The sequence below is a fragment of the Sander vitreus genome, chromosome 6, assembly GCF_031162955.1.
Source record: "Sander vitreus isolate 19-12246 chromosome 6, sanVit1, whole genome shotgun sequence".
Taxonomy (NCBI): Eukaryota; Metazoa; Chordata; class Actinopteri; order Perciformes; family Percidae; genus Sander; species Sander vitreus.
The window spans coordinates 12,719,105-12,743,788 of NC_135860.1; the positions used below are offsets into that span (position 1 = coordinate 12,719,105).

General features: G+C 39.5%; 3 protein-coding genes and 1 long non-coding RNA gene across 21 annotated transcripts; 2 read left to right on the forward strand and 2 right to left on the reverse strand.

Moving 5' to 3' along the window:
• Positions 1-535: 535 nt before the first annotated feature.
• Positions 536-11,267, reverse strand: casp2 (caspase 2, apoptosis-related cysteine peptidase). Of its 14 annotated transcripts, none has more exons than XM_078252697.1 (13): positions 11,137-11,267; positions 10,568-10,731; positions 9,753-9,923; positions 9,129-9,203; positions 8,716-8,898; positions 7,380-7,449; positions 6,827-6,921; positions 5,886-6,068; positions 5,349-5,477; positions 5,157-5,247; positions 4,118-4,318; positions 2,500-2,609; positions 536-2,373 (listed from the first exon to the last, which is right to left on the reverse strand). In XM_078252697.1, the coding sequence occupies exons 1-13, from the start codon at positions 11,141-11,143 to the stop codon at positions 2,239-2,241; spliced, it is 1,614 nt and encodes a 537-aa protein (XP_078108823.1). In that variant the 5' UTR covers positions 11,144-11,267; the 3' UTR covers positions 536-2,238. The 14 variants fall into 14 exon arrangements, with proteins under 14 accessions (XP_078108823.1, XP_078108822.1, XP_078108820.1 ...); XM_078252696.1 differs by having other exon boundaries at positions 4,130-4,318; positions 6,827-6,918; positions 9,087-9,203; XM_078252694.1 differs by having other exon boundaries at positions 6,827-6,918; positions 9,087-9,203.
• Positions 11,268-13,132: 1,865 nt separating this feature from the next.
• rap1gapl (RAP1 GTPase activating protein-like) lies at positions 13,133-20,860 on the forward strand. Of its 3 annotated transcripts, XM_078252690.1 has the most exons (19): positions 13,158-13,482; positions 13,651-13,683; positions 13,803-13,893; positions 14,086-14,121; positions 14,223-14,270; positions 14,460-14,660; positions 14,747-14,844; positions 15,126-15,204; positions 15,761-15,814; positions 15,903-15,986; positions 16,088-16,188; positions 16,283-16,412; positions 16,517-16,681; positions 17,548-17,619; positions 18,319-18,405; positions 18,510-18,665; positions 18,978-19,061; positions 19,151-19,170; positions 19,247-20,860. In XM_078252690.1, the coding sequence occupies exons 1-19, from the start codon at positions 13,412-13,414 to the stop codon at positions 19,329-19,331; spliced, it is 1,695 nt and encodes a 564-aa protein (XP_078108816.1). In that variant the 5' UTR covers positions 13,158-13,411; the 3' UTR covers positions 19,332-20,860. The 3 variants fall into 3 exon arrangements, with proteins under 3 accessions (XP_078108818.1, XP_078108817.1, XP_078108816.1); XM_078252691.1 differs by lacking the exon at positions 18,319-18,405 and having other exon boundaries at positions 13,150-13,482; XM_078252692.1 differs by lacking the exons at positions 17,548-17,619; positions 18,319-18,405; positions 18,510-18,665; ... (1 more) ...; positions 19,151-19,170; positions 19,247-20,860 and adding an exon at positions 17,269-17,539 and having other exon boundaries at positions 13,133-13,482.
• On the reverse strand, positions 18,407-21,363 carry LOC144519541 (uncharacterized). Its single transcript, XR_013502117.1, has 2 exons — positions 21,273-21,363; positions 18,407-18,630 (listed from the first exon to the last, which is right to left on the reverse strand). It is a non-coding gene; the product is annotated as an uncharacterized LOC144519541 (long non-coding RNA).
• LOC144519530 (glutathione S-transferase kappa 1-like) lies at positions 20,905-23,435 on the forward strand. 3 transcript variants are annotated; one of them, XM_078252740.1, is made up of 8 exons: positions 20,905-21,061; positions 21,281-21,357; positions 21,459-21,540; positions 22,142-22,270; positions 22,435-22,580; positions 22,662-22,778; positions 22,868-22,961; positions 23,159-23,435. In XM_078252740.1, the coding sequence occupies exons 2-8, from the start codon at positions 21,289-21,291 to the stop codon at positions 23,206-23,208; spliced, it is 687 nt and encodes a 228-aa protein (XP_078108866.1). In that variant the 5' UTR covers positions 20,905-21,061; positions 21,281-21,288; the 3' UTR covers positions 23,209-23,435. The 3 variants fall into 3 exon arrangements, with proteins under 3 accessions (XP_078108866.1, XP_078108864.1, XP_078108865.1); XM_078252738.1 differs by having other exon boundaries at positions 20,906-21,184; XM_078252739.1 differs by lacking the exon at positions 20,905-21,061 and having other exon boundaries at positions 21,274-21,357.
• The last annotated feature ends 1,249 nt before the right edge of the window (positions 23,436-24,684 follow it).

Below are 24,684 nucleotides of genomic sequence, written 5' to 3' on the forward strand. Positions count from 1 at the left end.
CCTCAGGCGGCCATTATGACAGCCACAGACACACAAAGACACCCTGCCCTGCTTTGTGGTCCACACGCCAGCACATAACAACCTAATCTCACAGCTACACCGGAGGCCAGCGAGAAATGTGTTACTCTGACCAACCGTGTGTGTATGTGTGTGTCAAGGGAGAATGACTGCGGACAGCTGGCTGGGCCTCTATCTGATACACTAAGAACATTATCACTGGGCGGCGGGCAGTGTGAGAGATACATACGTCCCAGTCACAGCACGGAGAGACCTGAGCGCAGCGGAATAGTGGGGAGCCTAGTTATACTATACCTGAGAACAGAGCGGACAGGCTGTACGCGGGGAACAACACACAAACACAGCAACAACGAGGATCAAATAGAGTGGAGCATGCACAGGAGTACATTTTTGCTGAGGCCTTACACTCAAGGTGCAGGATTCTGCTTAAACTAAACATATGCGCAAAAAAACGCAGTCACAGGAAAATGCAAATACACATGGATGCACATGCAGCTGTAAGAAAAAACAACAACAGTTTGTCTCGTTTTAAAAAAACATGGTTGGTTTATTGTATAGAACATTTGGCAGTCATTGGTGTTGACAGAAATAAAAGCTCTCCTGGCCCCCCCAACCCTGCTACTCCGCAGAGCTTGGCAGCAAATATCAACCTTCAAACCGTCTCACATGGCAGGAGAGTAACGGCAAACCCTTTTATACTTCTCCAATGTTTGTGTTCAAATAATTTCAAAAATCAAAGGATAAGAAGGGTGCTCACCTTCCAGGCCAAGGTCTGGGCGTGCTCGTAGTGCGACCTCGCAACTATTATCGACATTTTTTACAAAAGCTCCAGCAAAATCGGGCATTTTGGGCTGCAACAATCCCCAAAAAATGCCGCGAAATCCTGGAGGGACTGACTACAACACTGTAGTAACAAAACACAATTTGCCTGATCAGGGCTTTTCTGGGAAACCACGCTTCCACAGCCTTGAGAACTGGTGTTCTCTGTGTGGGGGGTGCCAAAAAGATACAATAAAAGTTCCATGGTCATAAATTCATCTAATAGATTATCCTCACATGGCACAGGCTGCTGTAGAAAACTGCATATGGTTTATGGAAGACATACAAAATACATTTTATCTGTACTGTATCAGATACAGTAAAATACCACAAAAACTGTAGAGGGACTAACTAAATGTGCAGCTCCGACATTGGGAGAAACACTATTAGGAGTCAGAGTTAGCGTAAAGGTCAGAGTTCACACTGTAGATGTATGACCCCACAAGTAGCACCGCATTCCCCAGGCAGCCCACCCTGACAGGGACAGATCTACAGTAACACAGCTGATATGAAGTGAAATTTACAGTGGATGCCCTCTTTATGGAAGTTAAGGTTTAAAAGCTAAATTTTCCTGATTGAACATCCACAAATGAAAGCGAAAAAATAAATGACTGAAACAATTCAAGGTCTTGTGAAGCTGCCCTGTAGGTTTTTGTCCTTGTTGCAGAGAAAATACCGTTTAATCATCATTGTGATGATCAATTTGAAGTGAAAAATATGAATATTTATGAAAGAGAGACGATACAATGCATTTGTCTTTGCTGTGCTGCCCCCTGCCTGGCACTATACTTAAAACAAGAAATGGTCACAAATTATAACAAACTTACATACTAACATACAAATAAAAGACAATGGGCTTAAAAACACTCATAAAAACAATTTCATACAAAATAAAGCCACAAAAATAGATCTGTGTACAAAATACATCTTTCTAGAGAGTGAAACCTCAAAGTACTGTAGCTGTGCAGTAGGAAAACAATAAAAAACAATTCTGTCTTTGTCTAAAAAGGATTATCAACTAAACCCTCTAACTGGCATTGACACAGACACACGAGTAAGTTGTATGCTAATGTGTTGCCCATTTCTGAGTACATGTAGATTAACATAAGCTTGCTCCTTTTTTCTTTCCAAGATTTCTGTGAGTGTATGCACAAGTGTGTGTTTGTGCATGTCTGAGGAGGCAGTATTTACACAGAAAATATGAATGAATAAATCCTCTGTTTGGAAGTGAAGTTGTAACAGAGGAATGTGTGAGTGTGTGGCAGTAATTGGAGTGGAATGAACCATTGTGTGCCCTTATGGAGAGGCTTCAATGCAAGGAATGCTCTCTCTGTGTGTGTGTGTGTGTGTGTGTGTGTGTGTGTGTGTGTGTGTGTGTGTGTGTGTGTGTGTGTGTGTGTCTCAATACTGGGGCTGGTACTTGGGGAAAAGGTAGAGGTCTTTGCACAATGAGCTGGTGAACTCCGACATCTCTTTGCAGCGATGGTGGGCGGTGCCAGGAGCATAACCCTCCCGCTCCTTAATACGCCCGTTGACCTGGAGACAGACGGGAGAAAAAAAAGACAGAAAGATTACAGTGATGTCGTAAAGAAGTTTACCAAACAAGAAAGCATATTTTACACTATGAATGCAAATATATGGGCATAGGACACTTGTGTTCACCTGCACCATGATGTCTGCAAGGTGTGTGTCTCTGGCTTGGAGGCGCAGTGTTGTGTTAAGTTCCTGGATGAACCAGGATCCTCTCTTGGTGTTCCGCATGGCTGCTGTGCCTTGAGGAGCAAGAGATCAAACAATGCAGGCTTAATATATCCAGATGAGATGCAGGGAGACAGATCCAAGATGGTGTCTGCTAGGGATGCAACGGTATGAAAATGTAACCTCACGGTTATAGTGACCACAATTATCACGGTTTTCGGTATTATCGCTGTATTTTAAAAAGTGTGTTCAATATGTTCAGAAAGCACTGATAAGCCTACACAAGCTGAAATAGTTTCAAAAAGTGTAACAGTGTTTATTATAATTACAAAAATATAGACAAAACCTTATCAAAAGTGCAACTTTTAACATCAAAGGAACAAAGGTTCAGCATGTAAACAGCTTATTTGTCAGGAACATTTCCAGTAGTGCATGTTTAAATTATACAAATCCAAACATTCAAGCCAAGGCATAAAGAACAATATGTAAACAAATCAAAGAAACGCCACTAATTATATACTTGTTTTCCTTATCACCAAAATTAAAATGTAAAACTGTACACACAACTTCAGGAGGCTCGGATGAAGCTGGGAAGGATTAAACACACGGTTTCCACACCGTGGTAATCCACCTTGATAATAATGATATTTTAAATGAAAACGGTAATTGTTATCGTCAACATTTTTATCGCAGTTTACCGTTACACTGGTAATTGTTACATCCCTAGTGTCTGCTATTTACATGACTGGAAACAGAAACTATCTACTAGTCAAAAAACAATCTTAACATCTAAAACTGTGATAGCTGGCGAGGAAAAGAAGTCTAAGCTCAGACGGAAAGGGTGGCACAGCTGACGGGAATCAACCAACACAATTTTAACCCCTGGCACTTTAGTCCTTAAAAGTGACAGTCCACCAATTTAGCATTGCACTTCTATAAACATCTAAATCTATGCAGCAGAGCCAGACATATTGGTTTTATTCCACACATTCTTCTTTCCTGTCAAACCCTGTTGACTACATTACCCACGATGCAGAGGTTTGGTTGGAGATCGGGTATGTTATGCTTGTAGCGGCGAATGTAGCCTCGAGTCTCAAGCAGAGATGAGAAGCAGGCTAAAGGGGTTTCATTTTAAAACTTGTCATTTTCAGCTCCAAGCTGAACTTGAGGCAACTTCTCAGACTTTCGCACAGCTCCCTCTTTAGTCACAAAAGGCTTTATATAACATTTCACAAATTCAGTAGCACTTTCCAAGCACTGTAAACAGACTTTGATGTGTAAAATCGGTGGATTCCCTTTTAAAGCCTCTAATATCCTCTCATATTGGTTTTGTTGAAGTTAGTTCCTATGCATGCAATACTAGCAGAAAACAGGTGCACATTAAACCATAGTTGGGTAGATAGAGGCAGATAGTCCACACACTATTTTTGATGGTTGAAATGTCAACTACTTTTGCATTACATGGATTACTGCACATCTCTACTGCCTCATTCATTTTTATTGTTTTGATTTTTTACGCTTTTGTTAAACAACACATTTGATACATAAATCCACCCCAGAAAATCAAAAGGGACAGACTTACAAATTCTCTGACCTTTGAGAGATGCAAAGCCACAGATCATGTCAGACCGCTGGGGCAGTTTAATCCTGGGCCTCCCCATGTCCCCTCTCTGTCTAGAGTGTGCATCCCCCTGTCCTTCCCTTCCAGCATCGAGCTGTTCACAGCATGGTGAGCAGGTCCTCGCTGGCCCATCTATCTGCTCGACTCCACAGTCCATCTCCTCTGGAAGACAAGAAAGTTTCAATTTAGCTAACATTAGCTCCATTTTAGCTGCAAAAAGTACTTTGGTAACGTTGGGGTTGGATTTGAAAAATAGTGGCGGTGCACTAGAAGCTACACTGCAGTTCGGCAACAGTGATGAAAAATATTGTAGGTGTTATGGGTCCTGAGTGTGGTCCCATATTTGCAATCACATGTCTTACAATTACATTCCAGGATGTAGAGTTCTATTTCAGTCTTTGGATCAGAATAAAATCTGTTTTAACTGGGAGTCCATTCAGCTCGAAATATATCACACATAGCTAATGAACAATTCCAAATACTAAAGTTAGCTTCTTGTCTCATCTGGGGTCTGATAAACAGTAAATTCGTCAAATTCGCTCTTTTCCAAGCTATTGTAGCGGTCATATTCCACAGTCCCTCATGGACCCTCAGCTTCCATGGGAAATCAGCCGCCGAGGAGAAAATGTTGTACTGGCGCTGCTGTTTATTTGGTTGCCATGACTTCGCGAGTGATGACGTCCTGTCACTGTTCCAGTTGCTCACCCTCAAAAGGGGAGAGAGAGCGGATGACCGTTCGCTTGAGTTTGGTGGAGGGGACAGCTCTGCAGATTCGAGTAATTGCGACTTCCTGACATTTCATAAAAATCTGAAGCAGCAGAGTCAAAATGTATAGCGGAAACAGTGCACTACCGTAACTTTGTGACTGCTACATTTATTTATCGAATACATGAATATTATGAGTAGCCTTTAGATGTTTAGAAATGTATTATACATAGATTTTCCTAATTCCACATTAATGATGATAGAGGTGCGTGCAGAATAAGACCGAGAGCCTTACCTCCTCTGCAGGCCTGGATGAAAAAGATCTTTGGCTTGTTCTGTAGCAGGGGACAGTGCGCATTGTCAAAGGACTTAAACACCCAGTCAAGCTGAAATTGAACAAGTGACAAAGTTACAGGTCTGAAAAATGGCTGCATCTTCACCCTTGAATGACCTCATATACAAACTAAGAAAGATACCAAACAAACACCTGCAGGAGCTGTCCATCTGTACCATATATAGCTCCATCCACTCCGTGGGAGAGCAGACACACCACACAGCTGTCCACTGTCCGGTGGTCTGGTCGACGGCAAAAGTTCTCAATGCACGACCTCATGCCCTACACATAAGGAATCAGGAAAATTGTGGTTAACACAGACGGTTGCTTTTTAAATACTGAACAGGTTGGTAAGGCAATCATGTGGTTACATTGATCATTCTGGGTTTAAGTGGAAAATCTATTTAAAGTCAAGTTCTCCCCACTCCCACAGCCAACACCCATGCTTTGCGTGTGTGTTTGCTTTGTAATACACTGAAAATGGAAAATGTGCTAAACAAACCTCACAAACTGTTTTTCTTCTACAAACACTGGCTCTGGGATTTTCAAAAAACGATTCAAGGACAAAATGTTGTTCCTCTCCCTTTTAAAACTTCCCTGTTCTAGCTTTGTCAACTAAATAAGATGGATGGTTTGTGTTTCAAATAACATCCTGTAAATACATACTGAGCCTGCGTCTGTGTGTGTTACCTGAGCAGTGAGGTCTCTGTGGACTGTAACCAGGTAGTCCAGCTCTGTGAAGACCTTCCTGAGGACCTCGTCGTCCACCTCACCTCCCTTCCTAGGGTCAAGGTCCGGCGCCGCACAAGGATCAAAGGTCACATTACTGATCACCAAAGCAAGACCACGAGGGGATGAATTCATTTTGTAAGACTGGAGTGCGGGAAGTGAGAGAGAAAAACAAAAAAACATGGTAAAGAACCATTTCTTTACCATGTTTCAGGGATCAATTTGTCCTAAATAACCTCATTTGCACACCAAAAATCTTGTTTCTATAAAAGGGCATTAACACCTTGCCTGTATACATTACATTATTCTATTACTTTTTCAAATTAACACAACTTACAATTAGGGATGCACCGATCCGACTTTTTCAGTCCCGATGCCTGGGCTGTGTGTGTAATCTGTCGATACCCGATACCGATCCAATACCGTTGTTAAATTAATAATATACTGTATACCTTCCACCTTATACCTTCCTTCCACCATATGGAAGAGACTAAAGGCACCAGACTTTCCTAACTAAACATTACTTTCCTAACTAAGACAAAATAACAGATGTAATGTATTGAATTCTGATTTATTTGTACACTCAACTCTTCCAGCATGCGAACCACACGTGCGACAGACGGAAAAAAAATAACAAAACTGGATCTGTTAATTTTTCCGATACCCGATCCAGCTATTTTGTCAATATCGGGACCGATATCCGTTTCTTAATATGGGATCGGTGCACCCCCACTTACAATCCCTACATTGTATGCATCTCTGCATTTAGTGCTGTATATTGACTCAAATCCAGATAGTTGGTGTAACACTGAAGGCAAGTATTTCTCAAAAGGTAACAGGTAAAACATAGAGTAAGTTACTGCAAACTTGTTGAGCTGACCTGGTAAAGAGAAGTATTTTACCTGATGGCAGTGAGAGAGGTAAAAGTCGGGAGTGCACGGGAGCACAGGAGAGTTGATGGGACTATCTGCATCCAGACTAAACTCCATGGAATCTGCTGCACACACAAACACATTACACATTAAACTCTGCTTGTTACAAGTTAAATTGCTGATGCCAAGTTTTCACATCATCGTGTGCTCCCGCCAGCCATGTAACAACAAACTTTGTAATACAATGCTGTGAATGAGTCACTCTTGGGGCGTGGCGCCTGTAGGTACAGACAGTAGCTGAACTCTAGAGCAACTACACTCCTACACTTCTCTCAGTGATAAGATTATATAATAAATAGTTCACACAGACTGACTCTCTTTAAAGCTGCTGGATAAAAAAATAAAAAAAAGTTTTTTGTTGAGGTAAATTTGATTACCTGGCTATTTAAACTAGACAACAGATAAGCCTTTTTTTCCCCAGACACCACCCATTGTCTCCACGGAAACAGAAAAATATTGACAACTTCAGACACAGAGAAACTTATTTTAACCTGAATGCAGGCCATGCTTCACCACCACTCACCATGTGTCCTTGCTCTCTTGGCAGCAATTTCTTCTTGGGTGGGAAGTGGAAGAGAATAGTCCACACACCTCTGAAATTCAAAATCATGCACAAATGATTGATGATAAAACATCAGCTGCTTAACACATACAAAAGAAGACAGCTAATGAAGGATTTTGTTCTTTGCTGTGGCAGCAACTGTTGCTTCTTGTGGAAAAATGCACTCCTAACCTAACTCATAGGGAATCTCCTGCCTGACTACCTCAGCAGGCCATCTGGTTGTCTAATGGCTCTGACACACCAACCCAATAATCGGCCGTCGGACAGTCTGGAGAGGTCAGTGACTCGAGTCTGTTCGGTGTGTTCTGTGTTGCGTCCGTCGGAGGAGCCGTCGGCCTTCATTTTGGCCGACCTGACTTGCTGGGTCGGAGGGTGGGCAGTCGGACTGGAGTGGAGTGCTAACCCGGAAATAATGACGAACGCCTCTCAAAATCTGACGAAAATCTTTTAAACTGACCTTTGTCGATCTGAAATGAAGACAGATTCAGCAACTGCATGGCCTATTTCTCGCTTAAAATGTTTTCAGAAACACGTTTCGGTGAACTATTTTTGTAAAATACGAGATCGTATTTCGAACAAGCCGCCACTGCTATCGGCTGGAGAAGCCAGACCCACGTGATGCGTTGTCATTTCCGGTTTTCATTTTTTGTATTACGTCGGCAGAAAAGGCAGTCGGACTGATCAGTCGGCTCCCCGAGGTCAAAAAAGTGCCTCAGAACACACCGAAGCGACGCCAACTTGAGCGTACGTTTTGTGTGTGCGCGAAGCATAATACGTCTCCATAACAGCAGACGCCGCTAATCTGTATTGTTGCCCAGAAAATGAAAACCGAAAATGACGGAACATCTCTCTAGACCGTTCTCTTAATACATCCATGTCTAGACCCAGTAAACACAGAGCACTCTGTCGTCAGTCATTGTTTTCATCAGAGAGTGTTGATAGTAGTCAATAAGGATCGTTGTTGTCATTACTCGCTGAATGGAAGAAAATACGATGGCTAGTAATAAGAAGATACTGGCGTTGTCAGCTCTCGGGCTTCTTCTTGTGGAAGGAGCACTGATTCGCTAGTCAAGGGCTAGCACTCCACCAATCAGATTGGTCATTGAGTCCGACTGCCCACTGGCCGATTCAACAAGTCAAATCGCCCAAAATGTATGGCGAAGGCTCCTCCGACTGATGGCGGCACGGAACACACCGAACAGACTTGAGTCACCGACCTCGCCAGACTGTCCGAAGGCCGATAATCGGGTTGGTGTCAGAGCCTTAACATAAGATGGATGTGGTTTGTGATTCTTACATCTGTCTGCTTATCTCTTCCTCTTTTCTTTGTCCTCTGTCTCTCTGTCATCCTGTCTTCCTCCCTGACTGGGATTAATCCTCTGAATGGTGACTCTGAGCGCAGGCAGCTTTCTGAGGTTTGGACTGGACATGACGAGGTGCTGCTCACCTCACTCTCTCCTTCTCTGTCTACTGAGGATGTCTGCGGAAGACCATTTCAACTGGAGTATACTGGTATCAGAGATCTCTAACTTTCTTCGATCTGTGAGCATGTTTAATTGACTTACAATTATGAAACCTCATTAAAATACATATTCAACAGCACAGAGTTCTCCAGAGATTAGTTTTTGTTCTGTCTAAATCTTGTGAAAATGTCAACAGTGACAATACCTGTAGTAATCCTGGTTGAGGGATTACAAGTACCCTGCTCACCTCTCTCTTCTTTTCTGTTGTCGGCATTACTAGTCGGCCTGTATTTCCCTCAGGCTCTTCCTCAGGCTGAATAATCTGTGAGCAGAAAACTGCACTAAGTAAATCTCTGGTAGGAATCTGCTGTGTATACTAGGGCTGCACAATAAAAAGTTTTTTGTATCCTCCTTGCAATTTCAACTGGCGCGATAAACACATTACGAAAGTCTGCTACACATCGCGAAAGACACTCATGGATTTTCTGAGTTAGATGAAAGCGAGTACCAGTAGGAAACTGCACTTTAAAATGAAATTATCACTTTTTTTTTAACTTTTTTTTTTTTTAAATAGTGCCTTTTGCGTTAATTTCATTGTTCAATTTGTTCAATAAAAGAATGTTAGAAATATTTCCTTTCAGTTTTCTTAATTCAACAAGCAATTTGTTGTATTTTAGCAGTATACTAAAAGCAGCAGAAAGGCAGAACTGAATACTTGAACTTCAATACTCACCAATATGTTTATTTATCGCAAGTAATATTGTTATTACGATATCCAACGTTACTGAATATTTTCCTAATATCGTGCAGCCCTAGTGTATACTGTAGCTTTTTGTTGTGTGTATGTGTGTTTGATGAAGTGCACAATAACCTCTACAGGCGTATCTTTGCCATCTTTTTCTGGGGATTGTGTCAGCAGTTCATACAGGTGCTGCTGCTCAGTTTCTCGCAGAGCAGAGCAGAAGCTGCTAAAGGCTCTGGGTCCCCGTTTTGGCAAGAATAGTAGTAAGCGCCAGCTTCGTTTCTGAGATGTTTGCTCAGCCTGGAGTAGAGGAGATCAGACCAGAAAATCTAATTATTACTTGCAAATATGACATCTTATAGTACATTGCATTTACCATTATCTACACCCCTAACATCATGACATTTTGTTTTCCAACCATTGCCCACTGTTGACGCACTACAGTTAGGAGTCACCAGAATCATTCTAACAATAAAATAGCATGATTTCAACCAGACACTGGTTGATTAAAGGGGGCATCTCAGGTGGTAACCAGTTAAAGTCAGCCAGGGAGAAACCCATGCATTTACATGAAATTGTTTAAAAACTGAAGGCTTTGTCTTTGGCAAGCTTTTCTTTTTGGTGTTTTTGTAACTTTACCCATGCGAGACTAAACTTCAAAGTCATCCGAAATTCCCCTCTAACTTTGTGGATCCCAACCTATTTGGCTAGTCAACCCTTAAAATCTACTTGTGACCCCTCATCAAAGTTTGAGTCCTTAGTGTGGACATGCATGGCAAGCAGTTCGGCCAAATAGTGATTTAGTTTAATTTAAAACTACTTTTTGAAAGCAATTTTAGCAGGTGTATCTAACATCCTAGGTGTAGGTAGCTTATATAAGTTACAGGTGCTTAGTACCTGCAGGTCCTAAATGAAATGATATCCATCTATCAGTGTTAACATACCATGATGCTCTCCGCCATGCTTTCGGTTAGGATGTCGTCTGCCTGTAAGGACTGTATGAGCAGCTCATCCACCACCAGCTGTTTGATGAGAATACTGGAGCGTCTCCGAAGAGCGCGTCTGTCCCGCTCCAGCATGCCACACTCCAACATTTTGCTCCAACGAACTGGGCACAGGACCGGTGACAAGACACATTAACCTCCGTACCATAAGAGTTAAACCACAGTATAACAAAGTGACAGGCATTGTCAACAACTCCAGCGTCTTTCTACAGCACATAAGTTACTATGTGGTCATGATTAGATACGTTAGCAACCAGACTGTGTATGGTTGTACACCTCACTGTTGCAGCTAACTAATGAGTTTGCCAGGACAATAACTACATGTAAAGCTTTATATTGTAATTACCAAAACGGCATGATGCAGGAGACTGTAGTAAAATTATGCTGACAATTAAGCGTTGATGGCTAATTACCAATGCTAACTAGCTAGCTAGCTCATTTCGGATTGCCCCTTTTTTTTCTTGCATTAAAGTGAGCGAAATGTAATTCCTTCCAAACCTGCTTCTTACCGTTCATCTGTTTCTGCAACAGATTATCAGACAGTCAAAAAAAGTACTGTAAAATGTCGACGTATTTCACACAAACATCCCGTCCTACTCCACACACACGAACAACTTCCGCGGGGTATCAGTGCTGCAATGGAAGGGGTGGGGCAACAGCAGTCGTTGTTTTGGATTCTGACCAATGACAGCAAAATATATTATGAGTGGCGTTTCAAATCTCAAATCACCTGGTTTCATACAGACGGGTGCCACCTACCGTGAAATTACTGAAAGATAAGGGCTTCAAGAGCATTTTGAATTTGAATCTTTTTTCTGTAAATAAGTAGCCAATTGATAAGGAGCACTTTGACGATAGGCTTTAACAGTTAACTAATAGAGAACAATGGACTGTTATGGGATTGAAAATAAACAGAGGCACGATTAGCTCAAAATCATAAAAACAATATTTAATTAAGATATGTAATTAACAGTGGTGAAATATTTTGGGGTACTTGTACACTACCCAATGAAATAGAAGGTAACGTTTTTCTGTGAAAATGCATGTGATTAAAAAAAAAAAAAAATATATATATATATGTGTATGTGTGTGTGTGTGTGTGTGTGTGTGTGTGTGTGTGTGTGTGTGTGTGTGTGTGTGTGTGTGTGTGTGTGAAATCTTAAATATCTCTATAAATAAACGTTAAATTACCAAAAACAGGCAGCCTCCAACCTTATAGATACTAAATTATTGGAAATAAGAAAGAAAACTAAATTGGAGCAGAGAGTGTCTGCTACTGGCAAGCGAGGTAAAAATTATTAAAAGAAAGGGAAATTTAGAACATAAAAAAACGCCGAAGATGGAAAGGGATGGCTTTATTTGTTACATTTTCAGTTTGAAAGTGATGTAATACTTAGTTTACAAGAAAGCAACACTTGAAGCTGGTTAAACACAACTTCCTAATTCAGAATTATATCCATAGCCAAATATATTATTCATCATGTACAGTCATTCCAAACCAGTCAGGAAGTGTTTACTTCTGTCTCTGTACTGCATCTAAGATTCAACAACATACTCTCAATAATTTAGAGACCACTGGAACTCTTTTAACAACAACTGTTAGGATTAAGATTTTACAACAACAACATAAACACAAAAAAATGGATAAGCTTGTAAAATATAATGCATTGTTATTGTTCCCCTTACATGTGGTGTTTGTCAAGTGTTTTAGAAATCTATGAGTTATCAGTTCCACCAAAGAGACATTTCCCTTTTAAACTTCTCACATGGCTTCCTTTAAATGCCTGCTTGAAGCGCAAAAAGGTAAAATGATCCAATGTTTCATAAAAATGCATAAATCTGAGAAATTCCAAAACATAAACACAAGTTTGTGTAACAGAACTTATTTTTTTCCTTTTTTCCTGCCCCATTAATCATCTCAGCCCTTTAGATTTATCTGGTGATCCTTTAGAGGGGCCCAATGTTGGGAACCTTTTTAAAGTATAAAACTAGCTAGCAAACTACACCAGCAAAATACTTCTTACTGTTTATTGTTCCTCTTAGTACAACATTTTTACTTTTGTTAGTTTGATAAATATGTGCTCTGCATCCCTCTTTCTCGAACGATACGGACAGTATTTGTCTAAGATACACAGTCAATAGAAATGGGATTTTGTATCATGTGGGACACCATTTAAATGTGCACACCTCTTCTCTCTGTCTCTTTCCCTTTCTTTCTTTCTTACTTACTTTCCTTCTTTATTTCTCTCAATCTCTCCTTCTTAGTTCCCTTTCTCTACTTCCCTTTCTTTTTTTCTCTCTCTCTCTCTCTCTCCCCCTAACCTCAGGCTTACTTTGCCCTCCCCTGCTGTCTATCTCCTCACCCTCACTGTGTGTGTGCTGTCAATAATTGATGATCCTTACTGACTCAAAGGGTAATAGGTCCGGGAGAAAATGTCTCAGCCCTTTATTTATTTATTTATTTACAAGTCTATCTTCAAGTCCAGTCAGTCTGAGAAACCACCATGAGTGTCTATTCAAGCAGGAGGATCGATGGCATGAAGCAGCTAGACCGTTTTATAGTTTGTGGCGGTGGCTACACCTGTGACCATGAGCGGGTTAATGCTGAATGTCTGGCTGACAGCAGGACAGAGGGAGGAAAGGGAAGCTTAAATGAGTGAGAGGCAGGGGGCAGAGAGGAGGAGGAGTGACAGAATGATAGAGTGAATTAATTCAACCTTGGCCAGCCCTGATTGACTCAGTAGCAAACTGGCATGTACAAACATTCACAGTGACACCAAAGCCATGGATAGAGAAAAGAGGAATGACATGTCTTTCTCCAGAAAGAGAAGTTTCACTTTTGGGGCATATGGAGGGTGAGTAAAGACACTGTTTGTCTCAAATTAGTACTGCCATTTCCAAGTCAATTGAGTAGCTACCTATACTGAATGATAATGACATTATTTTGTAGATATATAAGTAATCCTATCTATGTTAGATGATCGGTTTTCTTCTCCGAGTAGTTCTCACTTCCTTGTTTACAGTGTGGACAAATTCACATGTGGGGATGAGACGAGGTGAGGTTTTTTTTCCATCTTATTGCAGCTGTTTCAAGCTAATATTCAAGATTTATTCTATAAAGTGAGAACTGAATGAGAAGTGATGAATTGTGCTGTAAATGAACCTGTTGCTGCAGACCTGAATCTGCAGAGGACAACATACTGGACATCAGGGACTCTCCTGCCAGTGACAGAAAGCCTGTCCTCTCAGCCAGCAGCTACCAGAGGGTGATATCATTAGCATGTTCAGCTTGCACCTTCCCCTCTTATTTTAACTGAATATACTTAATGCTTTTTTCAAACCCTGCATTTCTCAGAAGTTTCCATTTGCAACTGAACCATTTGTCATGTTCCTCTTCCTCCCCATGTTTCTCCTTCCCTTTCTCTCTGTCTGCATTTGCTGCCTGTTGTTCGTATCAGGACACAGAGCTGTTTGAAATAATTGAAAAGCTGCAGGTGAGTTAAAGCACGATTGATCTTGTGTAGTGCGCGTGTTCAGGGGCGTCTGAGCAAGAGACGTTTCTTATCATCTTATCAATACTTCCCTCGTCCATCAGGGCAGCAGGATCGATGAGCAGAGGTGTGAATTCCCTCTTCCGCTGAAGGTTAGTCTTCAATGTGAGAATAAGAAACATACAGAGTTGACTATATACGAGTTTGATCCTGTGTGTGTGTGTGTGTGTGTGTGTGTGTGTGTGTGTTGACCTTTCTATAAACGCCATGACATTTGTTCCCCAAACAACAGAAACAACAGGCCCTCATCATCATCAGGTGCTCATTTGTCTCTATTTTAGTCTCAGCTTTTAAAGATAGGTGGAGGAGACCTGCCGCTCATCCTCCCTCCGAAGCTGGGGGGCTTCTGGATAGACCCCCCTCTGGAGAGGCTTGTAGATGTGAGTCCCACCTCCTCCCACTGTGGCGTTGATCCAGAGAGCTACGACATCATGGAGAGAGACGGGGAGGCCAAAATCTACCACAAGTTCTTCCGCTCGCGTGTAAGCAGACTTTATCTAAAGTATCAAGGAATGTGTTATCTTTCCTGATCTTTCCTTGTGTTTTTATCAAATTTTGTTCCCTTTAGTACCATCACTCATTCACAGCAGTGGATCCATCTTTGGGGCCTTTGGTTCTTTCTGTGTGTTTGGAGGAAGAGGAGAGCAAGCTGCGGGTGATACTAAGGTAGAGATCTTAAGCCATTTCAGCCAACTATGAGATAGTTTTAGTATAACCCAAGCTGCAATACAACTAGAAGCATTTCCCAGAGCATCATGCTTTCCCCCTCCACTCAAAAATGTGTTGCTCTTTGTAACGTTACGTGGATGTTTAAGCTTCACTGTGCAGAATGATGTTTGAGTAGAGGCTTTACATTTTCATTTGAATGTCTCTGTATGTAGTAACTGTTAATTCCAAGTAATCCTGCATCACAGACGATAATACCGAGATTGTTTCTTGTCTCACAGAATGAAGCAGTGCACTCTGCATGGAGTTTTCTCTGTCTCTCTATTCCCCAACATCCCATCTGCTGTTGAATTAGCAAAGGTATCAAACTATTATTCTGGTGAAAGAAGTATTCATATCCAATACTTGAGTAAAAATGAAACTCTGAAAATACTCTGTTGCAACTATGTACATAAGCATTATTAGCCAAAACTACTGTAAGTATCACAAGTAAATGTTGGTTGAGTGTTTTTATTTTAGATGTTATTATTTTTATTGATGCATCAACATGTATGAAACATTTTTATTGTTGTATCTTATCTGAGATGGAACTCATTGTATCTACCTTATATCCTGTTATACAGTTTAATGTATTTAAAAAATCATCATATTTTGTAAACGGATATGTTTTGTATGTAGAATTTGTATGTAAAATGAAAAAATAATCTGCAATGTAACTAGTAACTATAGCTGTCAAATAAATATAGTGGAGTGGTAAAGTACAATATTTCCTTCTGAAACAGAGTGAAATAGGAGTATAAAGTAGCATAGTAAGTAGTAGTAGCAAGTACCTCAGAATTGTACTTTAGTGCAGTACTTGATAAATGTACTACCTCTGGTTGATGACAGTCTATAAAATGACAAATTTTCTCTCTAGATGCTCTGTGACAGAGTGAATGTCTCAAAGTTTGAAGTGGTCAGCTTCCTCAAGGTAATGCTCTATAAAATGACTAATAAGTAAAAATGAATGACCACTTATTTTAGACAAATCCTCTGAAAGCTTCTCTCTCATCCCTCAGGCTCCAGAACTCATAACCGCATTTGATGAACACAGAGTGTCTCCTAATTTCAAGTTTGGCATTTTGTACCAAAAGGACAGGCAGGTACGAAATTGTGCAGAAAATGTCCTGCATTCATAAAAATGACTGAAATATGTCACCATACCATAACCACCATCTCTCAGACAACATCCATCTCTCTCTAGTTCACTGAGGAGGACATACTTTGTAACAATGAAGAAAGTGAAGAGTTTAAAGAGCTCCTTTCTATTTTGGGAGAGACGGTTCAACTGGAAGGCTTCACCGGGTAAAGTTCACCATGTTGATGTTGTTCAGCCGTATGAATGACACATGCAATGTGTAACATCACATGATTTATTCTTCTCACTCTGTTATCTCAGGTTCAGAGGAGGACTAGATGTGTGTCATGGTCAGACAGGAAGTGAAGCTGTCTTCACTTCCTTTCATGGGAGAGAAATCATGTTCCATGTCGCAACGAAACTGCCTTTCACAGAGGGCGACCCGCAGCAGGTCAGTTACTGTGTCAACCTGATGATTCACAGGAGCCTTTCTCAGGGTATTTTTGATACTAGTTAGAAAACAAACACTGATACACTTTTTCCCCCCCTACACAGTTACAAAGAAAAAGACACATTGGTAATGACATTGTAGCTTTGGTCTACCAGGAGAGCCAAACCCCGTTCCTGTCTGATGTTATTAAGTCTCACTTCCTGCACTGTTTCCTGGTGGTCCGGAGGATTCAGGGTCCGGAGGAGAAGACAGGTGAAACTGCGTACCAGGTGAGTGAAAAACAAGCCCAGTTGAATATATCATCCCTATGATAAGTGGAATGCTGGCATTTTGTTTTAACTGATTCACCCTTATATAAAAAAGCAAATTGTATTTTTTAGAGCCCGACCGATGCTGGATTTTTTAGGCTGATACCAATATTAATATTATAGAGTTAAAAAAAATCCTAAATGTCGCCTGATATTTGTTTCTCTAACATAGACATTTAACCTAACAAACATTTTTGGATAAGAATATTTTAAAGTTGGAATCTTTTTGATCAAGATATGTGATCTCTGTGAGACATTTTGCAGTAGAAAAATAAACCTGTCACTGCTCTCTAGTGGACAAACTATGTCATTCTAAACGACCGATTTTTGTTACTTTAACGGTAGTCTATATCCTTGACGTTCCACTTCCGGGATTGGTCCGGTGCCGCAGGAAATTCCACTTCCACTTTCTTTGTGTTGGAATTTTAAATTCGGTGGATTAATGAGGACTATTGTTGACTGTTCCTCAGATCTCTGCAGGGCAAAATGAGACAGCTAGCTAGACTGTCTGTCCAATCTGAGTTTACTCTCGCACGACTATTTTGCAGCGGCTCTGTGCAGAGTTTAGCGCCACCCATGACGATTCTGATTGGTTTAAAGCCATTAAACCAGAGCACATTTTCCTCCCATCCCCGAATGCTATGTGGAGTAGCCAGACTCTCCTTCAGCGCTCTTTGGAGGAGGGTCTGGCAAAGCGAGACTACTTTAACGGTAAAAATAAACAGATATATCTTTTTGCTGATATGCTGATATATCTGTCATCAGCTAATATCAGCCAATAATTTCAGCCAGAATGGTTTATCAGTCTAATATTTTTTTCTCGTCAGGTGGCTGTCACAGCCAGAGAGGATGTTCCTCTTTTTGGTCCGTCCCTCCCAGATCCTCCCATCTTCACAGATGTAAGAAACAGTACAAAGGTCACCAAGCTGTTTATATTTCTCTACATATTTAAAAAAAATAATAATAATAATAATAATAATATATATATATATATATATAGGTTGCAGCAACAGCCAAACTTTTAATTTTCAGCATCTTTTTCTTTACTGTCTACTTTTTCTTTACTGTCTTGCTTAGTCTACCAGTGACTAATGCAATCTTCACAAATAAACATCAAAATGTTTTTCCAAAGATTTAATGCTTATTTTTTATTTTCCATAATTTTTTGGAGTTGTTTCACCACCACCCACAACTTATTTAAATTCTTCAACTTATTCCTCATTTCTTTGTTGTTGCATTATGGGAGAACAGTGTATTAATAGAATATTTAGTATGTATGCTGTCGGCTTTGGTTTTACTTTATTTTTGTCACTTTTCTAGTGTGAACACTACTCAAAACCTGCTTAGAATCAGTATTTAGTATGGAATTGGAACACGGTCCAGCCTTTGTCTTGTGGTCCTGTCTGCCTTGGTTTTTGATCAGTATTTGTTTACTTTTGCCTGCCTATGGCCATTGTCTAAAAAACCTTGCTTTGACCGTCCACTCAGTAAACTTTGTTATTTCTCCACCTGTCATGGCTGAGTCTACACCTTGCTTACTTGAATCACTACAGTATAAATTAATTATTGAGATGCATCACAAGTATCCTGTCTTTTAGCGTTCCCTGCTGAGAGAATTCCTTCTGACCAAACTCATCAATGCGGAGATTTCCTGTTATAAGGCTCAACAATTCAGCAGGCTAGAGGTAGAGGGGAAAAAAGTCTTTATTTATGCTCTTTATTCGTAAATATCCAAGCTTGTTCTCTGATTTCTCTCTGCCATGCATGCTCTCCTGTCCCTCTTACCAAGCTCCGCACTCGGTCGTTGCTCCTGGAGAGCCTGCAGGCTGAACTCTCCACCCGTTCCCAGTGCATGATGGGGGATCCATCTCTGTCTGTTCTCCCATCTTCTGAGGCTACACGGGGGGTGTCTGAGGGAAGTGGAGGATTCATTGAAAACTTTAAGGTAAATGTTGGCCTCCCAATAACTAGTGAAATAAATTAAAACAGAAATAATTGTATCAGAAATGAATATAAAAATTAAGTAATTTGTCACACAAATAAATGCATTTAATGAATTTTTTATTTTATTTATTTTCAAATTAACCTGCACATTTATGCTCTATGATCTATGCTTCTATGTTATTATTTTAATAGAGTCATTTATTTATTTATTATAATGGCAGCTTTAGTCCTCCATACACTTGCCTTTCAAGTTTTCAGAAACTCTCCCATACTATCTCTCTATACCATTTCACTTCTGAATCTCTGTCATTAGAGAGCCATAAGAGTGCGGAGTCACTCTTTCGAGACTCTTGGGGTGCCAAGGAAGATTGGTGGCAGTGCATCACAGAAGCCAAAGGTAAACATTCACAATGCGATTGAATGTGCTTGACTGAATGAATACTTATTGAAAGGTTTGAGCTAAACATTTTCTAACTTCCTTTACAGACAGATAAAGACGGAGAGAGGTAAGACTTATGGAAACAAGTAAAAATGTTGGTCTTATGATTAGAAATACAGATAACTGTTGTCTGTGCTTTACAGTGACAAATCTCCAGGACCTCTGCCTGCTGACAGTCAGGGGCTGGCTGAACACAAAGATCAAGCAAGTCCTCAAGAAGAGACATAAAAGGAAATTTTTTTTCCATCTTATTGCAGCTGTTTCAAGCTAATATTCAAGATTTATTCTATAAAGTGAGAACTGACTGAGAAGTGATGAAAATTCAGTTAGATTTAAGTGTTAATATACTTATACATTGCTAGCCTATGGTTACTACTTTCTTATCCTGTTGGATGGCTTACATGTAAATAGAGTGTAAAAGTAAATAGTATTTTTGAGAATATATTTAGTCTACTGTCATAGCAGTATTCAACATTACTTAAAAGCTTAACATTGTATTTTAGTGAAACGTTTAAGATATAAAACGGTCAGAATAGGCTGTTTTGAGTTTACACAGTTTTTAATGTCAATAAAACTCTTTACTTCAATGAGGGATGTAAAGAGAGGAAGTGGAGAGGAGAGAGAGTTAAGGAACAGCAAAGGAAATTAGATTAAGATTAGCACAGTATGCAGAAAATGAAGAATAATTGTTTTGTTGATGACGATACATATAATGATACCAGTAAAACATGATTATTAAAGATAGTTGATGTTGGCAATTTAGGAAACCAACATGTTATGCCGAATGTAAAAAGAAGCACAAGAGAGGAAGAAGAATATACTATCAGTAATTAAATAAGTATTCAGAGCTTTTCGAAAATAAAAATACTTTGAGTAAAAGTCTGAATTAAACATATTATCTTCAAAATGTATTATATGACATAATTGGAGTTATTATTACTGATGCTGTAATGTATAAACTACATTTCAGGTTTTATGTGTAAAATCGTAATGCAAAGTAACTAGTAGATATACTGTAGTTGTAAAATAAATGTTGTTTTAATATTCTACATAATTAATAATGATTAAGTGAAATATTTTCTCTTAAATGTTTAGCAGAAGCATAAAGTAAAAGTACCTCATGTTTTTAATTCTTCAGAATACATCTTTGAAAATATATTGTCATTTAATTATCGACTTCTTTTTTAATGAATTGGTTCGTGTTTAAAATTAGATAGAGGTGCAAAATAATATACAGACAATAACACAAAAAAAGTACATACCACATAACAAATTTTTGAAGATTTGAATTTCGTTTTTTTCCCCAATGGTTGTTTTGTTAGTGGGAGAACTATTTAAATATTTCATATTTGTATGTGTTTCTTTCTGCGCATAAAGGCTATACAAGTTTGGGATTCTAAAGGTGAGGGGAAATTTACATTTATTAACTTTTTTTCTTTTTTGTAATTTTCTAAATTTTGTTAGTTTTCTTTTTGTCATCTTTCTTCCTTATTTGTTATTGCTTGTTTTTCTCCTTAAGTTGAGGCGAGGTCCGTTGTATACAGTAAGCCTGTCGTCTTGACCTCTTCTGAAAACATTTCTTATGTTTCCAATTTCTAGATAGCTAAAGAAAATGTACTTTTTAACTGTTTCTGCACTGTCCTGCTCTGCACTCCAGTCCAGTAGGTGGCAGTACTGCGCCAATACGTTGTCTTGCCAACCGCTAATAAATTCAAAGAAGAAGACGGAGTGGAATAAATAAAGGTCATCAATTTACACATGAGTTGCAGTTTCTCCTGAGGAGGGCAGTAATGTGGTGGTTTGTACATAAAATAAGAGAAGAACATAATCCTGGCGGTCAGACACTGTTACTGAGCCTATCCGTGTTGTTTACAGCTCAACTGTAGCTAACTTAAAAAGCTACGTCTACAATGGTAACAACGGTTCCAGCTAATCCTGCGATGTGAAAGACAACAAAGGTGATTTCTGTTACTGAGATACATTCATCATAAGGTACTGATTTGACTTAACATTACACCGAGCAGCCCTGCGGCAGGTTAGTTAGTTGAACCTTGACACACTGCACGGTGCACTGACTGCAAGTAAGTGACGCTTTCCATGACTCTTAAATTAAATGCATTATTGTTAAATTAGTGTTTCTGCGAACGAAAGTAAATTAGAGTCACTGACCTCTGCAGACCTGAAGATGACATCTAAGAAAGTGATCGAGTTCTTCTACGACGTGGTATCTCCGTACTCTTGGCTTGGCTTTGAGGTTTGTTTTTTGTTTTTTGTTTTTTTAAATGTCCGCTTCATAGACACAGACTTAGTAAAAATAAAAGTCAATCTTTTTACACTGACCCTGTGTGTTTACAGGTAATGTGCCGCTACAGACACGTGTGGAATATAGAGCTCAAACTGCGCCCTGCTTTTCTGGGAGGCGTCATGCAAGGAGCAGGTAAACAAACATTGGTGGAAAGTAACTAAGTACATTTACTCAAATACTGTACTTAAGTTCAATTTTAAGTTACTTGTACTTATTAGTCATATTTTAACTTTAGCTACTTTCAGATAAATAATACAGCATGTTATCAACAAAGAAAATATGATGTATTATTAAAGGTTAAGATAAAATAAGATGCAACATTAAAGCGATGTACACATTAATAATTATAACCCAATAACATAATATAAAAAAAATGCCAAATTATGTTTAAAAAATGTTTTAAAATGTAAAAGTTTGAAAACATTTTAATAGCAAAGATAAGTTGGCCTATTTGTGAAATAAAACATTTAATTTACACATTGAAGATAAGCTTACTATAGGTATGGTAGCCATACAGTTAAGCTTTAATGCAACTTCATTTTATACAGTACATGTAGTAGGGGGTCCCTACTTAGTCTCTCTTTCAGCTAAGGGGTCCCTGGCCTAAAAATGTTGAAGACCCCTGCTTTGAGTACATTTTGATGCTAATACTTTAACTTAAGTAACATTGAAAGAATATCCGTGTGGACACTAGTACTGTTATATTTTATTCAATATTTATCTTTCATGACAGGAAACAAGCCCCCTGGTCTGGTTCCAAACAAATCCCTGTACATGACCAAAGATCTGAACCGCTTGTCAGAGTATTTTGGTGTTCCCATGCAGGCTCCATCTGACCCCTTTGAGGCCATGTTCCAAAAAGGTAAGCAGGATCTGATGGGATCAGTGCTGTGATGTGTATTGATTAAACCATGGTTGGGTTAAGTTGGTAATTCAGCTTTGCACCAAGACAGTGGTGGTACTATTTCTTTATTGAGCGAAGCTAATAATGCAGCGTGTTTCAAGTCTTACATTTTCTTCGCCTAGGCTCCTTGTCTGCAATGCGATTTGTGGCAGCAGTACAAGAGAGGGAGAAGGGTGGAGACGAGCAGGTGGAGCGGGTGTCCCGGGAGCTGTGGAGAAGGATCTGGAGTGAGGACAAAGACATCACTGCACCTGCATCACTTTCTGAGGTACCAGCTTATCCAGCCTGGCGGTGTTTGAGAAGATTAAGTAGTACTGTTTAGTGTTGGCTTGTCACATTGTTTGTGCAGGCAGCGATGAAAGCTGGACTGTCTGACAGCGAGATTAAAGAAGTGCTGAAGCTGTCCACCTCAAAGGAGATCAAAGACAAGCTGAAAAGCACAACACAGTGTGCACTTGATCATGGGGTCAGTTTTCCTTCAGGTCTCCTTTTTAGATTCAGGCAAGAGACAAGACATCACTAATGACCAAATTCTCTTTTATTGCGTCTGCCCAGGCATTTGGCTTCCCCCTTGTGGTGTGTCACGTAAATGGAAAGCCAGAGGTGTTTTTTGGATCTGACAGATTTGAGCTCATGGCCCACTGCATTGGTGAGACAAGTGTTTTACTGTACATCATTCACAAACACACATAATGTAAAAGTGACAATAGAAATATTGAAGTGACACTTGACATAGCCTTAATCTACTGTTGCACTCACTGTAAGTCACCCTTGATAATATACACGGTTTTATATAGAAATAGTGTCTGAGATTCATGCCCAATCTAATTTAGTTCTCTGTTTCAGGGGAGAAGTGGCTGGGACCTCAGCCTGGCAAATCAACTGCCAAGCTGTGAAATACTGTATAAAGCTGCCTTCAAACACTGTTGGTATGCTCATAGATTCTCATTTCAATAATGTCTTTGATTCTTCTAATTCTTCAAATTTCATATTTTCTGTGCCTTCTGAAACCAAGCAGTATATTTACAATAGACCTCTAATAACAAATAGTAGAGTAAATAATGTAACATACCATTCCACTGTTAATTATGTGCCTATTAAAAAGAAACATTGACAACTTCCAGATGATAAAGCTGGTCATCTTTTCTATTGAAATTCAAAGGTTCAAAATGTTGCAATTGTGTATTTGTTGCATTATGTAACTTGAATATAATATTTTTAGCCATGCTAGTGGCAGGGCTCTATGGGAGGTGGGACGGTCGGTCCACCACTTTAGTACGGAATGAAATATCTCAAAACCTTGGCCAGTCAACAAGATTCATGGTCCCAACAGGATGAATCCTAATGATTGACGAGCCCCTGGCTGTTCCTCTAGCACCACCATGAGGACATTGACATTTGTAGTTCTGGTGAAATGTCTCCATAACTACTGTATGGATATCCAAGACGTTTAGTGAAAGCATTCATGTCCCCATCAGAGTGAACTGTAATAACTGGTAATCCTTTAACCTTTCATCTAGCACCATCATCAGGTAAAAAACAATTCATCCCCATCATCTTCACCTGTACTTTGTTGTTAAGTGCTAATTAGCAAATGCTAACATGTTAAACTAAGATGGTAAACATTTTCCCTGCTTAACATCAGCATGTTAGCGTCATTGTGAGCATGTTAGCATGCTGACATTAGTATTTCACTCAAAGCAGCATTGTGCTTGTGCTGAACAACCTTACAACCGCTAAGATGTCATGTGGTGTTTGACAGTTCAAATGATCTATTCAAAATGTAAGGACTACATTTTTTTGTCACCACAATGATATTATCATTGTTCTTAAATCAAGCAAATCATTGTAAACCCATTTGGGGCGGAGGCCTTTCTGTACGGGTTTCCTCCCACATTTAAAATCCATGCAGGTTCGGTGGATTGGAAACTAAATTGCACATAGGTCTAAGATATAGGTATAAGATTATAAAACAATGCATTATTATACAGTATATTCAACCTGTGCTTCCGAATCTTTTTGGCTTGTGACCCCCTAAAATCAGTGACTAGTTCGGGCCCCCTTTTCAGAGCAATTTTAATTTAAAGATAAGACAGATAGTCTTATCTTTAAATTAAAATTAAAATTGCTCCGATGGTTAAATTTAAATCTTTAAATTAGTGTTTGAGGCTTAACGAGTTGGGAACCACTGAACTAAACTACCCAGTCGTATATGAAGTAGTTAAAACTAGCTGCACCTCAACCAGCTACAACAGTAACATTTGATAAGTAAAATCTTTACTTGAAATTGATGTCACATTGCTGTATGGATACTTTTGCTTCTACGACCACTTTAATATTGCATTCTCCTAATTGACAGTACACTTTTTATA